At 30.2% G+C, this 17,346-nt stretch overlaps 1 protein-coding gene across 1 annotated transcript; it reads left to right on the top strand.

Moving 5' to 3' along the window:
* The first annotated feature begins 4,564 nt into the window (after positions 1–4,564).
* On the top strand, positions 4,565–12,899 carry LOC100162875. Its single transcript, XM_001943474.5, has 2 exons — positions 4,565–5,851; positions 11,180–12,899. The coding sequence occupies exons 1-2, from the start codon at positions 5,413–5,415 to the stop codon at positions 11,791–11,793; spliced, it is 1,053 nt and encodes a 350-aa protein (XP_001943509.2). The 5' UTR covers positions 4,565–5,412; the 3' UTR covers positions 11,794–12,899.
* Positions 12,900–17,346: the final 4,447 nt, after the last annotated feature.

The raw sequence follows: 17,346 nt of genomic DNA, 5'->3' as shown, positions 1-17,346 counted from the left end.
TTAATAAATATAATAAGTAAATGTAGGTAATTATAATTAAATGCAAAAATAAGACACTAAACTAAAAACCAAAAAGTGGGTAAGTGGATTTCACTCTGCTGTACAGTAGGTTACAAGTGGGTCACTGTATAATGAATGGTATTAAATTTGAATTCAATGATATAATATCATTGAATACGAAAAACGATTCTGAGTGGAGACTGTTTGTCAGTGTGGATATTTTATAGTGTATTTATATTGTTATTACTTATTATTAATACGGTGTCCGGTAAGTTGAATTAATATTATCCAATACAATTCTGAGAGAATAATAGAAAGGAGAGCTGAATATTTTCTATTACAAATTACAATTTTAAAAAAAATAGTCGAGCGACTTGTGTGGCACAAAATTGGAAGGTTAAGGGGAGAGTATACTTGACAACAGGTGACTTAAGATTGTTATTTTTCGCTGCTACGCCTGCCAGGGCACACATTTATGTTGTACATTACAGCCAAATATCCAATCATGGTTGTTCTCTGCGGTGTCGGACAAAATGCATCGAATGTTCGAGCCAGTTTGGGCGTTTGACAATCCGGGCAGTAAGATGTTGTTGCAGAATTGTCGACAGTCCGGGAGACTTTGTACAATAACAGAGAAACAGCCATTTAGGCTTGAAAATAACAATTAAAAACAACCTAATAAATTGTGAATATTTTATGTTATATATAAAAAATAATAAACAACAATGATAAGGTAATAATTATATAATAAGCTTGTAAGTAACAACGATAAATTGTTATACCTATCTATTATCTTCTTATTGATAAATGTTATATTTTACTAAGCCATAACATACCCACCATAGGAGCAACTAGGGTCAAAATTCTGGGGGAGCTAGCAAAACTATTTATTTAAAAAACCAATAGGGTCTTATATCTAAATCAATAAGGGATATTTGTGGGGGGGCTAAATCTCAGTCAGGGGGCTATGCCCCCCCCTAGTTGCGCCAATAGTACCCACCATTATACATAGAAAAAATTATATGTATAGTAGTGTATACTGTATAGTACTAAATATTTTAATCTTAAACAAATATGATTCTATACAATACAGCAATTCCGAATTTATATGGTAAAATACAATGTATAAATTCAATCATGTCTTATAAATTATAGTGTTCTTTATTAATAAAATGACGATAATGACGAAAACATAAAGGATTTGCTTCAGCTTATATTATAAAATATATATATAAATACTTATTTATAGAAAAAGGAATGTTATTTATCATCCAGTAGGTACCTACTACCAGTACTACCTCCTACCATTGGTTATAAATTATAACCATAGGTAAAATATATATATAAATATTATAACTTATAATATTTATAATCAATGATACTACCTACCTATGCGTGAATATTAATTTATTATACAATATAAGATATTATACTCTGTATAATCTTAATTTCGTACATATTTAAATAAGTTATATCTGTTTCAAATTACAACATTTAAAAATATCAATACACAATGAATGTGGACAAACCCTAATGTACCTATTTATTTTCTAAGATTAGAAAAATTCATCCTATAATTTTCTCTTATCAGATTGGTGCACAGATATGTGGATATGTGTAAGTTCCTACCTATTTTATACTAAAATAGTAAGTAATTTACACATAAATATCGTATTATCCAGGGCTGGGCACTAACGAGTTAAAAAGTTAATTTAATTTTAACTTTTTAACTTAACTAGTTACTTTTGGCTTTTCATTAACTTAACTGCTAACTAATTAAATTTCTTTTTTAACTAACATGAAATTAACGAATTAATTTTTTTAAGAAGTAAAGTAAGTTAATTTATTTTGTTTTTAATTTTATTATATTTCACTAGTTCTGCAGTCTATTTCGTTTTCGTGTCAAAAAATATTTATCGTGAATTGTTTAATTGTTTATCATTCGAATCTAACTTATATGGAAATACTGTATAAAGTATAAACACTATAGTCTATAATTTAGTTTTGGGTTGGAAAAAAATTAAGTACGTTAGCTTTGTATAAACAAATTAACTTTTTTTTAACTTAATAAAAAGTTAACAAAAAGCGTGTATTAACTTTTAACTTAACTGAGTTATCCTATGGTTAAATTAACATTTAACTTTTTGTTATTGGTACTTATTAACTTAACTTAACTGAGTTAAAAAATATCATTAACTTGCCCAGCCTTGTATATACAATATCTATAGTATTAATGCTTACTAAGTCCTATTATAATAATATCCATTTTATAATCGCCTTATAGTCTATTAAATGGTAGATACCTGTTTAATGGTCTACGATGTTTAAAATAAACTATTTGTATTTTCTCTATAGACTATTCACTCTTATTCACTTCTAGTTTATAATATTATATAATATAGGTATCATATACTTACCGTGTCACCTTGGATAATGATGGGTTTATTACAGATGATAATTTATTGTAATTTCTTAGTTATTGAATCTGATATTATCGAGCCTTTAATTTTAAAATACAACAAAAAATCATAATATTTTGTTCACCAACAATAATTACCATTACGAAAGTAAAACATGGATAACGATTATATTGGAGATATATATTAAGATATATTTCAATATTTGTAACGCAACATGCATAGTATTGTAACTGCTTACTGCAGTAGATTAGAACAGTGATTTATAATATTGTTTTTAAAAAGGTCGACACACGTGTCAAGTTGCAATAAAATCGAGAAAAACAGTAATCCGAATATAATAGAGGGCTACAAAATTCAAATAGACCAAACTATATGTATCAGCCAGCCAATATAATTCGTATAGTATAGCTGTGAATATTGTCCATTAAGAAGTATAATAAATAATACCAGAAAGTCAAAACTTAAGGCCCGGTGCCATTGCAATTTTGTACACAAAGTACAGTTTACAGGAATAGTGATCCTGTTCTGTAAAATTAACCAAATTTGATAATTTTTTTTAACTTATAGAGGGTAATATTCTACAGACAACTCTTTTTTTAAATATTTTTATCTCAAACTCTATAATATTTCATCAAAAATAATACAATTTTAAGTGTTTTTTTTATGAATTATATTATACCATTATTTTTAATAAAATAAAAACCGGAGTTCAGTGAAGCCTGTAGGAAGGCTTCTTCTTTCAGATAAAATAATAGTTATCAAAATCCGAAAATTCTACCAGGCATGAGAATTATTCCCATGAAGTAATTTTTTTTTTCAATATAGGTGTAACCTCCCTTTCCTCAAATAGGTAATCGGCAGTAGATTAGTAAAAAAGTATTATAGTTAAGGTGGCAACTAAAATATAAAATTTAATCTTCAAATTTTGTAAAATTGCGGAAATCTTATAATTTTAATTATATAACTCTATTTTATAGAATTTGAATAACTGTCACCTGTGTAATATAAAAATAAATTAAATATAAGATAATATTTATAATCAAAACATATAATAATATAAACAGAATTTTAAAATTGGATATTAAAATACCTAATAGAGTACTAGACTACCTATGCAAACATTTTTAAATGAAGCATTAAAATAGCGGACAAAAATATTATTATAGACTACTAAACTGTAGTTTCTATAGAAGCCACATCAATAAGAATAAATTAGACCTTTTGCAGGGCGACTTAATACTAGATGTCTCTTAATCCTCTGAAACCGCAAGATTCGTCAAAATATAAACCATCTACAGTTTCCAGTAGTTGTTAGTATCTAACTGTATTAATAGTTGACATTTCATATTCGAATAGACAGGTTATACGATAGGTCTTACGTGTTTATAACGCGTTTATATCGCTCCTACTCTACGTTGTACGGTACATAAACATAATATGACCATCAACTATACAGATAATATGCAAAGCTTGACCCATTGCCGACGACAAACCGTAAAACCGGATTTCAAGCATAATTAGGTTTGTTTAACTACCAACTATCGGACCACTAAATCGTGTACCCAGTAAAATTGATTTTTGGCTGTTTCACGCGTGTGCACATACATTCGGGTATTCCAATAAGGAGCGTACCTACGCACTCTCTGAATATAATATGTTACTATGTACAGTGGGGGTGGGACAGAAACTGGTTCTTAAAAATATATTATATACCTAGTACCTATAAATATTAATTATAATTCTAGACGAGTGGAATGAAGAAGATAATATTATATCGTGTACTGCATTATATTATATACAGCTCGCACAGGTCGTGATTCGTAGGAATCCGGATCATAATAATGTAGTCGGTCCGTCTTGTAGGCAGCGTATAAGTACATGCCGCATATATATATATATATATATATATGTACGCACACACACACACACACACACACGAGTAGCATAGACACAGACGTATTAAATATATAATATATATATATAAGAGGAAACGTGCGCGCACGGAACAATAATTACTATCGTCCATCGGCCTGCGCTGCAGTGGCGGAGACACCAGTGGTCGGCATACATTCTGTTGGGCTAGGTACATCGTCCACACACACACACACACACACACACACACATATAAATGTTATATATCTACCTACGCGTACATAATATAATATAGTGACCGCCGCAGTGGCGACGCGACAACGTGGAGAAACACGCGCATTGAACGATACGACGTGGCCACCGCACGAACGCATCGCACACGCGCCGAATACAGTTATTATAATACTATATTATATTTATATTGTTATATTATTATATACGTGAACACGCCGCGCATTTAATAACAATAACGACAGTACACGATGATGACAATAATATAATAATAATAAATTAATTTATGTGGGCCGAAGACGAGGACGGAATGCTCGATTGGCCGCGTTGACAGATAAACACATATATAATATTATATACGATGTACTTCGGCAATTGTACATAAGTACCTCTATATATAGATACGCACACGCACGAGGTAGGTACGTACCTATATACGATTGTCGCTTCTCCAACAGCAGCACACGCGCTATTGTCATTTGTCATTCATACGTGCGCGAAAGTGATTTGAGTGAATGTGCACGTTCGTACGACGATGACCCGGTAAACACGCGGTGAATCATAATCGACTGTATATTACTTATATTAATATAATGTGGTGACGAGTGCCAAAAAGCCGGCAGACATGTTATAGCAGTCCGCAGCGGTCCGTCCGTGGCAAGTCGCATCATCGACGCACTTCGCGCGCGTTTCATCGTTCGTGCTAAATTTCCGGTTCTGGTGCTCTAAACAAATTTTTATTTCACCATTCTACAACGACTTCGTCGCTACTACTACCACTACTACTGCTATTAATAAAAATAATTAAATTCGGACGCGTTCTACCGTTCGCGGTATTGTGCACCTGTACCGCCATGCGCCGAAACTTCCGCGACGGCCAGTGATCGCCATGCGGTGGACCGGGTTCTGTATCGTGCCGTTGCTCCTACACGCAGTGGCGACGTCAGTGGCGAGATGCTGCGATGCTGCGGATGTCCAGCCCGTGACTTACCGGAGCGATGCCCGAGGAGCGTCGCCGGGACCACTGATATTGCGGTCGGTGATCTCGCGCGCGCTGAGCCGCGTACGCGAATCGACGACCGACCGTCGGTTGGCGGGCGACTTGTGGCTGGAAACGATCGACTCCAATCGCCCTGATGGATCGACGATGGCGACGAGGTCTCTGCCCGACGATCTAGTGGCCCAAGCAGACGCCGTTTTCGACAACCATCGGCTATCGTGGCGTGACGCTATAGTCCGAGGACTGGATTTGAACGTGTACAAGGATCGGGAGCTACAGCGATACGTGCTCGGCGTAACTCAGCGCACCGGTGATTCGCAAAGTTTCGGTAAATATGATAAATTGTCATACATGTTGTTGTACAGAGCTGTGTCCGTTGAAATCGATCCGTTTTAAAATCATTTAAATTAGCTTATTAAGATATTGCATAGGTATATTTGTAATGTGACGAAGACCGATTTCAAGTAAATATAGTATTATACTATATCATCTTTACTCTGTTAATATCTACATAATATTAATACGAACATACTTATTTCTCGTCACATATTTTTTTTCTATCAAGAAAATTGAATTAATCTAGAAAAATATAATGAGTGTATATCCTCAAAATATAGTCATGATACGATAGTTATATTTTTCAATTAACTATCAATAAAATTGTAAATCAAATCAAAACAAAACTCAGAAAAGAAATCATTAAATGTTATAATTTAGGGATAAATAGCACACATAATATACATAAAAATTAAAATTATGAGATTCATTAAACATAGTATTTATCAATGCGATAATACGCCAATAATTCTGTAACATTTTATAATATTTCATTTTCTTGACATTATTTTTAAAATGATTTAATGAAAACAAAATATTACACCCACGTGTGACATCTCACAACTACAAAACGTCAGGCCTGCTAAGTAATTCTATATACAGTGTACATGTGTATCATAGAAATACATAAACATAATTAGAAATGTTATAGGTAAAAAAAACAGTTATATTCATCAGCATTGAAAATAACTAAATAAAACTTAATATTTAAAATGTTTACATGAATCAGATTTCTACCTCGCTAGTACTGATTCTTGAATAAAATTTATCGATATTATGCAAAATTATACTATTCACCGCTATCGTTTATATTTTTAAATTGAATTCCTAATTACTATTATTATCAATACCTGTATGACGTATATAATAGGTACTACAATATTATACTACCTATTATAAGAAATAATAATATACTACCTACTACTTACTAGTAGGTATAATTCAAATTATTCAATAAATGCATCAATAGTATATTTACTATTTCTGAGACACATATTCAATATGCTTTTTCTTAGTGACTCAATTCTATTGCCCTCGTTTAACTATTATAAATGACCGCATTTAAACACGTAGGTAGGTAAAACTTTTATATAAAAAAAAAAAAATTTTAAAAATACATAGAATTATAAACTCGTTATAATATACTAAATTCTAAGACATACTTAAGAATTTGGCAAGTCGCAAACCTACAATTTTTTAAACTAGGTTTAGCTGTTTTGACCTGGGATTGCAATATTGACCGATTTCTCAAGAATTTTTAGCATTGTTCTGGTTTTTCTGTTTAGGTATACTGGGTACAATAGTTTATTCAACTTATATGATAACTTGGCTAAGCCTATAGCACTACTCCAGCAGAGATGCATTTACTTTCTAATTCGTATGTACATCGTGTTTTTGTGTGTAATTAACCACTAATATTAGTTTTGTTAATTATTATTGTTGTTGTCGTAAATTAACATTTTTTTTTTAATAATATATATTATTTTCTATCACGATGTTTATGAGTTCATGACTCATGACTATGCTATACATCGGTGTTTCTTAAAATGTTTAATACACGGTCGTGGACGAGGGTCCCCTGATGAAAAGCTTTTTCAAACATCGGACATGCTTCGCAATTTTTCTTTCAAATAAGTAACCTTTTTTTCATATTTTTTTAAATATAAATCTAATTTTAATGAAGATAAGATACGCGGATATAAGAAACAAAGTTGAGATGGTCGAGTATTAAATAATAATAAACTTTCAAATGTATACCTAACAATTACATTATTCAATTATTGCAAACAATGCAAACATGCGTCCATGCCCGGAACCACCGATAGCACAACGGACCCTTAGGCCACTGGCCAACCACTGAGTATAGTGAATAATAATATATTATACTGAGTGTCTCATCTCACCAGAGATTTGGTAAGCTATTTGGCGCCTCGGTATTAAACCCCTAAATCAAAATAGATCCAGCATTATAGTGTATACAGCTAAAAAACGATCGAGAACGCTCAATTTATATATTTTTCCGACGTTGTTATATTTAATAATTTGTATTGAACGGTTGTGCACGGTTGTGTTACTGGTCTAAATAAATAGTGAAAATAAACTTGAAAATACTTATAAAAAGTCTTATGACCTGGAAAAGTGGCTTAAGTCGTTTTTGGTCTTCAATTTTAAAGTCATAAACAAGTCGAAGATACGATTTTAGAGTAAGAAAAAAAAAGAATTACCATAAAAATAAAAAGATAAAATATTAAATATTAAAAATAAATATGATTCCTATGTGATACGTAATTCTGTTAATTTATTAAAATATTTAGAATATGTTGGCTAATTCTATTCAGGGATTTATTTACATGCTTAATTTATCTTAATACAGCTTTTTACTTATTAGGTAACCCATTATTTGTAACTATTTGCATACGTATATTTTTTATAAGAATAAAATGTATTTTTATAATTTACGATTATTACTTAAAAGTAAATACATTTTTATCACACATTTTATTTATATATGTATAAACATTTATTATAACTTATTTGAAGAACACTTATATATTATTTTTATTTTTCGTTACACTTAAACTTCAAACGTCCCCCCCCCCCCCCAATCGTTCAATAGCCAATTAAATAATAGATAATGCAATGTTGCACGTAAACTCATTCTCAATCGTATTTGTTTTTTTTGTGGGGTATATGTCGTAGGTTATTTGTGAATTTTAAGTCAAAATATTTTAAATTTATAAATATACAGTATATTTAATTTATGTGTCTATATGAATATACAATTTACTATATTATATTACACGTCTTATTTTGTCAAATAATAAAAGGTTATAAAGCTAAATAATGAAAAATGGATTGTTAAAGTTCACTCAAAAACCCTCCAAAATAAATAACATCAAGAAATACATTGTTATATTATTTATGAAATATAAATAAATAAAATATTTTATAGTACCTAATACCTATATCTAAGTCCATGGTACTGTTCACCGTGGTACTGATTGTTGGACGTTATCTCAAGGAACCATAGATGTAATTATTCAGAACCATACATTGATTTTAATTTCCAGATAGAACTGCAGACTATAATACAGTATGAATATAGCCAAATTTTCAAATTTTTATCAATTATGATAATGACTTACTGATAAATGTGAGTCCTATAATTTTACCAATGTGAAGTGCTCTAAATTTCCCCATGTATCGTCCCTCTCTCAACACTGTCTTGCGTCTTACCGTTTAAAATCGGTGCTAGATAGATTGGCACGGTGGCAACAGTACCTATTAAGAAAACCAGAGATTTTTCCGTTATTTTGATTTTATTACATATATATCCGCAAACTAACAATTGTCACTAAACATTTTAAAACTGATATTACATTATTCATATTTTTTTTATCATTTATTTTAATTTGTACAATCTGAATCAAATATTTTTACAGTAAGCACAATAGAGATGGAGGGATACATAATAGGGCTTGGTTGGCTTGATTGAAGAAACTATTCAATAATAGTACTTCATGGCATGGGTAGTAGTGGTTAGTCGACTAGTAAGTCACGGCACCAGCTACGCAACGTTATTAATTTAAAAGAAAATATTCTGCATACATTTTATTAACATAAAATAGAGATTTTATTAATTAATATTAAAAACCGGAAACGCACACTGCGACTAGCTTGGGCAACACATACTGTCAACCGACGCCGCAGCTCTGCCAATCTATATCTGGCCCCGATTGTACGACCGTCGATAAGTGACAACCTCGTTCCATTCACCTAAGTTGAATATTTTTTTAAGAAGATGAATAGCATACACTACTCAATATACATGAGTAGCAGGACATTCTTATGGCTGATAAGTGATAGTGAATGAACTGTAATTATTTTAAATGATATATTCATTACAAGAACATTTAATAGTAATCTATGATGTGCTAAATATTAATGTAAAACGAATTCGAAACTTAAATATAATTGTCCGTAGCTCGAAGGTATATCGAATATAAGAAACGTCGTATTAACAATATCGACGCTTTCATGTCAACTGTCCATAGATAGGTTATATATAGGTAGTGTATAAAATGATTTCACTTGGCGAATGCAACTCGTTATATAAAACTGACAAAACACAATATACCTACTAATATAATGTGTTAAATATAATAACCATTGACAGAAATCGTGAGGCTTTGCTCCCTCAACCGTTTAGGCTCCCTTAAAAACAAACAAAAAATAATTGTTAGGTATATTATTTACTTTTATAAATGTCTAAAATATCAAAATAAAACTACTACCTATAGTAGAATATTTTCTTAGTACCTAATATTGGTATAAATATTTTAACTGAAAAAACTTCTTTATTTTTCTAAAATTTTTGTATGGACGCGTACAATTTTCCGTAATTGATGAAAATTTGTAAAACCATTTATTGCATTTTGGGCAAATTTAAAATGGGTCCACGATTTCCTTTATTGTTGTAAACTCGGCTCAGAAATCTTAGGTAATAAAAAAGGTCGATTGTAAGCTCAGTTCGGAAATTATAAATAATAAAATAGATAGATGGTAAACTTGGCCTGGAAATATTTAAGATAATAAAAAAAGATCGGATGTTAACTCCGTCCGACAAATTTGACCGATTTTAACCATTTCAATTTAAAAATTAAAAATAATAAATAATAACTCAGCAAGTATACAAATAAAGAAATATTGGTGAGTTACACGTCAAACACATTGCTTTTTACTTTAAAATAATAGATTTTGCTTAAATTATTACATTACAATTTTACTTATATTTTTACACTTACGATTTTACATTAATACATTTTACTTATATTTTTTGCACTGAATACTAAAATGAAATCCAACGCTGAAACATTTTACTAACATTTTTATACTATTTTACATTTATATAACGAATTTCATACTATAAATAACAATATGAAAATGAAAATAAAACAAGATAATTTTTGGAGGATCATGAGAGTTGCCTCCTCTTCGTGTCTTTAGAGTAAATAGTTCTCAAAAATATTATAAGAAAATTATTAATTAGATATACCTACCTAAGAAGATCTTGGCATAATATTTCTATTAAGGCTGAGTTTACACGTCAATCATAATTACTTGAAAAAACCATGACCAGTTTACAATAGATCTTTTGAACATTTTTTTTTTCGACCCCAGTTTACAACCACCCTGCATTTTAAGTAGTAAGCCCCCCCCCCCCTTAACAATCCCCCCACAGTTATAGAACTCAATTTCCACCTATGATTATTATTTATTATACCTGTCTATAATATTGCATCCTCGTATTTTTTTTCAGTCTCCCGGACTTTTGGCATACGACGCCGGCGAATGCAAATGTTCTTCATGTTACCGGTGATGTACAAGCTGGGCGTGATCACCACACTGTTGACCGGTTTGGTCGTGCTCACCCTCAAGGGCGTGACCATCGGCGTGATACTGCTCGTTATAGCCTTGACCGGTTTAGTGGCCAAACTGTCCAAGCTCCACAATCCCTACGTGTCACCGATGCCTGAAGTATCAGCCTGGTCGGGATACCATCACGACCCTTACGACCGTTCATCGCAACAACAATCACCTTCACCGCCTTTACAGGACAAAAACATACACGTGCACGTGCACACCGCACACGGTCCTGTGCCTTCAGCGGTCGGCTATTCGCCCGGTCCTGCGCCGTCAGCGGTCAGCTACTCGAAGGGTCGGCTGCCACTGCCGCCGCCACTGGACGACGACGACATGAATAATTACAACAACAATTATAATTATAACGGTGGCGGTGGACCGTATTGGAATCGCGCGGGTGAGGAATACTATGACGCTACCGCGATAAACCATCGCGGTGACAACCACCTGCAGCTGGGCGCCGAGTCTACGACTGCCAGCAATAGTGTCTATCACCGGTGGTTAGGATAAAAACCAATATTAAATTATAATATAGAGAGACCTCTGAATACAGGACACTTGGTCGATGACATTTTGTCCGCCTTTTGCGGAAATCAGTTTGTAGTCTGTTCTCAAAAAAAACGTCCAAAATGTAGATGTGTTCGTAAGGGGAGTTTTTACTATATTATTTTATCTAATTTATATTGGTATTATTATATGGTGCGTACGACACGCTTGTTACGAGAGGTGCCTGCCCGCTTTTAATACGAATGAAAAACGTTTCCGTATAATTATTATTGTAAACAAAATATTGTATAATATTGCTATTAAATTATTATATTATATACTATTTAACCGTAGCATACCTATTATATGAATTGCAACGGTAGACAGTATAGTTACTTTACATAGACATAATATTACCGTGCTTGGGCACGTTACAAAACACATAATCTGAAGGGAGGAGGTACTTAGCAATAAAAGTTTTCAAATTAAATCTTACATGCCCTTGTCGAAAAATCATTTTTTGAAAACATTTTATCTTCCCCTCCCCCGTCACACACACTGTTTACGTGCCTGATCGTGCGTAATACGTACATGTTTGTCAATTACACTTTATAGTCTTTAGTTAGTACTTAATACAGAATAGTAGAATACTTATTAGTTTTTATAGACTAGCTGTTTCCTATAGTTATAAGTAAGTGTTAACACTTTTTATACCGCAATATACAAACCAAAACTATTAAACTAGTATCTATTATTAATAAATATTTTACTATTGCAAATACCTATACTCTATTAAGTTAACATTAATATATTTTACGAATGTAATACCTAATTTATAGAAAAAATGAAATCCTATCTTTTAAATAATTAAATGTTACAAATGATTCGTCATCTGTCTGTTGAGCTTACCTAATAGAACATTGAACATAAGCATTTTTAAGTACTGTTTAAAATATCAATAATATACAGTGTAATTTTTATATAAAAGGCAGTTGACTTATTATTTAATCTGAAAATGGAAAAATGATATACCTATTACTACTATTTGTATTTTTATTATAGCGGGTACATTTAAAAAGTATTTTTAATGAAAAATGTATGTGTTTAAAATAAACAAATCATAATATTACTATTGTCTATTATAATTGCTTTAATTAAAATACGAAAAGAACTACAAAAAAGATTCCCATAGATACCCAAATGTTGTTACAATCATAGACGCGAATAAGGGGGTGGCTGAGAGACTGCTAAGTCCTAGAATTGCTATAGCCCCCTAAAAAACTAATGACTCGAACATATTATGACGTAAAATCGTCAGAAGATCGTCCAGTATAGACCTGAGCTTCAGCCCGCCAAATGCCTAACACTATTTACACGTATTTAGGTACTCATATTAAATATCAAATAGCCAGTGTTGAGTGGTAATGTTACGTAAGTTACTCATTTCTGTAATGTAGTGACTTTTTCGGAAACTTCGTTATTTATTGAAGTAATTACATTAATTATTTTAAAGCAGCTAACTTTGTATAATTACTAGGTAGTAATATTTTTACTATCAATTCTATACAAAAATAAACGTGTTTAATTGAATTTGTCTACTTTTGGTACTTTTGTAATTTAGTTACAAAAAAGTAATCTAGTTACCTTTTTATTTTGTAACTTCTAACGTAGGTAACTTAGTAATTACTTTTCAAAAGTAACTTAATAAACACTGCGTAAAGCTATATTAATAAATAATTATAAAAAATAAGAAATCCAATCCATGATTTGTTGTTCTTATGCGCGTTCTTCAGGCTACATTTGCTACAACCACATAACATATTATATTATCTTCAAGCCCCAAGGCCTCACCTTATATTATACATAATATTATGTTCGTGTCAAATATTCTGAGTGACTTCAATTACCTAGAAGAGTTACCTCTTTCGTCTTAATTGGTTCATCAATAATTTACACACTTAAAATGAAAATATAATATACATTTTGTAATGTCATAAGTTATACATGAACGATGAAGATACATAAGATAATATGCAATATGCATTGAACAATATACATTAGGTATACATAAACTATTTACAAAATTATATTGCAGGATAAACAAAATATCATGAGAGTGAATACAGATTTCGTCCCTCACTCATCTGTGAGCCGTGCGGACGACCCCAAATCTGAAATGGTATTATTGTAGTCGACAACGGTAAATAATTTGGATAATTTATTAATTTTACCATAAATAAAGTAGGTTGAATTCATTTTAGACGAAAACATTGCTTATGAAAAAGTCATTGTGTGTATAAAATATAATGGAATTAAAAGTTTCAAGTAAGAATAATATTTTTAAATCCATGTTTTAATACTTAGCTATAAGAATTTTTATCATATTATAAACATTTTTTTTAACAAAATAATTTTAAAATTTTCGTGATTTTAATGAATTTTGTCAACATTTTAACTTTAATTGGTTATAAAAATATTAGTCCTAGGTACGTATCTTAAAAAGAAAATTTTTAATGAATAATTTCAAACTTAAAATAATTTGCAAATTTTAATAATTTTGACGAATTTTGTCAATTCTAACTTCAGACCTTCATAAAAAATAACAGCATGAGAAGCTTTGTATTAAATTTTAATGTTTTTTGACTAAATGAAAATTTTTTACAGGCAATAATAATAAAATCAAAAATGTCTCTATGTCTATAAATAGCTTATGAATCAAAATATTTTTAAAGTGTTATTATGTATGGGAAAAGGTCGTATAAAAATTTGTTGAAAATTTAAAGTTTCTTCGATTATTATTTTGAGTTACTAAAAATTCCCTTTTTTTCTTAATACTTTTTTTGTGTTACCCAATTGTTTAAAAAAAACTACTGGACATTATTTACTTTTGAAAGAACACATACATTATTGTAAAATTATTACATTCATCGCTGCACTTCAAATCTAAAATGTACAAAGAAAACATTTTCCGAAAATTATAATTGGCCAAAAAAATTTGAACAAAAATATAACATTTTAACAAAAAATACAAGTCATTAATAAATTTGATTCAAAAATTAAATTGTTATTAAAATACAAATTATATTATAAATGAAAGTAATAATAATCTAGAATTTAATGCATTTACCTGCATTCCATACCTTACTTGTAATACAAGTTTTATCTTCAACTTCACCTAATATGTATTTGTGCAGACAATATAAGATAAGTGACAGTACACGAAACGTTTAACGTACCTACTATCTAATAATAATAATTTAATTTATGGTTAATAAATTGCTATATCAACGTGTTCAGGGTTTGTTACAAATTGCTGACGGTCAAAATCTTAACTGGTCAAAACAACCACTTTAGAAATGTTTTTCCACACTGTAGAATATTTGGGTCACTGAGTGATAGTTCTATATTCGAGAAATAGAAATTATGGGGTTGAAAATTATTGGCATTTTTCCTGAGCAACTTGCCTTTACCATATAGATAGTTTTCTCAAATGTAGATATAAAATAAAAACTCAAGCGGGGATTAATACCTACTCGTAACTTTTAAGGCACTCGCCATACCATCAATATGTTTATACTGTTATAATTTAAAATAGCAATATTCTCTAGGAATGTTAAATAAATAAAGAGATTATGTTTGCATATATATTGCTGTAGCAGGCGTAACAGAAACACCCAAACACCACATAAAACGGCGTTCTCTTGGAATACAGTTTGTTAGGTACCTACTATATTCACGCACTGGTCCGACTGTCCAAGAGATAGGTACCTAACCTATGTACAATGTACTATATGTTTTACCATATTGCCTATAATATTAGTAGTGTACCAATATGACAATTATTATGCTAATCTATCTATCTTCATAAAGTAGACACACTATACTTAGTACAATTGTACTTACCTGTACTGGTTGTGATGTCCTATACATGCATATGTAGGTACTATTACATTACAATTTCATATAAGTATTAATTTTATATCAATTTGAAAATGTAATACAACAATCATAATACATTTTAATTAGGTACTTGACATAAAAAAATTTAGCATAAAGCCACCGTCATCATCTTTTTTATGAGAAATTTTAGTTCAAATTTTGATGACATTGGATATTCGAACGTATAATAACGATTTATCCTCCAACTATTTTTATTATTTTGTTATTATTCAAAAAATAATAATATCAGAAACTACTGATATATTCCACTATTATATAAATTATAATTTTGTGTACACAATGACATTTTTGAAATGTTTTTAAAAAAGTGTTGATAAAACACGTTTGCTAGGTTAAAAAGCTATGTATATAGTTGAAAATGTATATAATTTAAATTTTTATAGCAAAATCAAAATCTTTTCACTACTGCGTATTTAATCATTTACTTTTTAGAATACAATTTTCAAAATATTTAGATTAATTTTAGCTAGGTACCCACCTATAGCAATTTTTATCTTGAGCCTATTCATACTGGTCCCCGTAAATATATCGTTATTGACTTCCAAGTAATGATGTCAGTAACGATTCCATATTACTAATATTAAAATAAATAACTATAATAATATATTAATAGCAATATAAATATGTCATAAAATATAAGTAATAATTAGGGCCTAATAATTTAATATAGGCTGACTCATAATATTGTTATTCGTATGCTATTATATTTATAATTGAATTCAAATTTAACACATCCATTACAGTGACCCACCCAATGACGAGGTACACTCGACACCTACTATGCAGCTGAGCGAGTTTCCCAATAGTTTTTTAACGTGTCTCTGGATGTATTTGTTCACGTTAAAATAATGCTTTAAATGACTCTTTATATTTTAAATATATATACCATAACTACTTTGGTGCTAACTGTAATCTATTTAATATAAATTGACAGGTTGGACACTTATAGTACTTAAAATAGTTTAGACATGTAATTTTCGTTAATATTATTAACTATTGAAATAATTATGACTGGATATTAAAGCTACCTATATTATATTTAACTTACAGTAACTTATAATAGTATGCATAAATATTTTATAAATTTTCATAATATAATGCGCTTAGGTACTAAATTGACTCTTATTTACTTTCGGTATTACATTCTCAGCCCAGCCATATACTATGTAATGAAAGTTTGTTAAAATGTATTTAAATTTTAAAACTAAAAACTATTATTATAATAATATATATTTTTTTAATATATATATTATATACTGTGTAACGTAAATGTTTGGTATTTTTTTAGTATGTCACTTGAACTTGAAGAGTTCTAGGTAAACCTTGGCTATATTACAGCTACTTATAATAATGGCACTTGTACAACTGCAGGCAACTATTTATCTACGTATACGTGTATAAAAACGACACAAGAATAATAATTAGTATCGTATAATTTACGATTATAAATAAACATTTATCTAAAATACTATTACTTTTATTAATTTTATCATTGCGTCATTATTATAATACAATTGATTATTATTTATTTTTTATTAAAATAAACTATATAATATAAGCATCAACTGGAGTTAAAACAATTGGGAATATAGGCTATAATATGGATATACAAGCTAC

The sequence above is a fragment of the Acyrthosiphon pisum genome, chromosome X (assembly GCF_005508785.2).
Source record: "Acyrthosiphon pisum isolate AL4f chromosome X, pea_aphid_22Mar2018_4r6ur, whole genome shotgun sequence".
Lineage (NCBI taxonomy): Eukaryota > Metazoa > Arthropoda > Insecta > Hemiptera > Aphididae > Acyrthosiphon > Acyrthosiphon pisum.
Note: the sequence above shows the minus strand (reverse complement) of the source record. Positions and strands in the feature narration are given on the sequence as shown.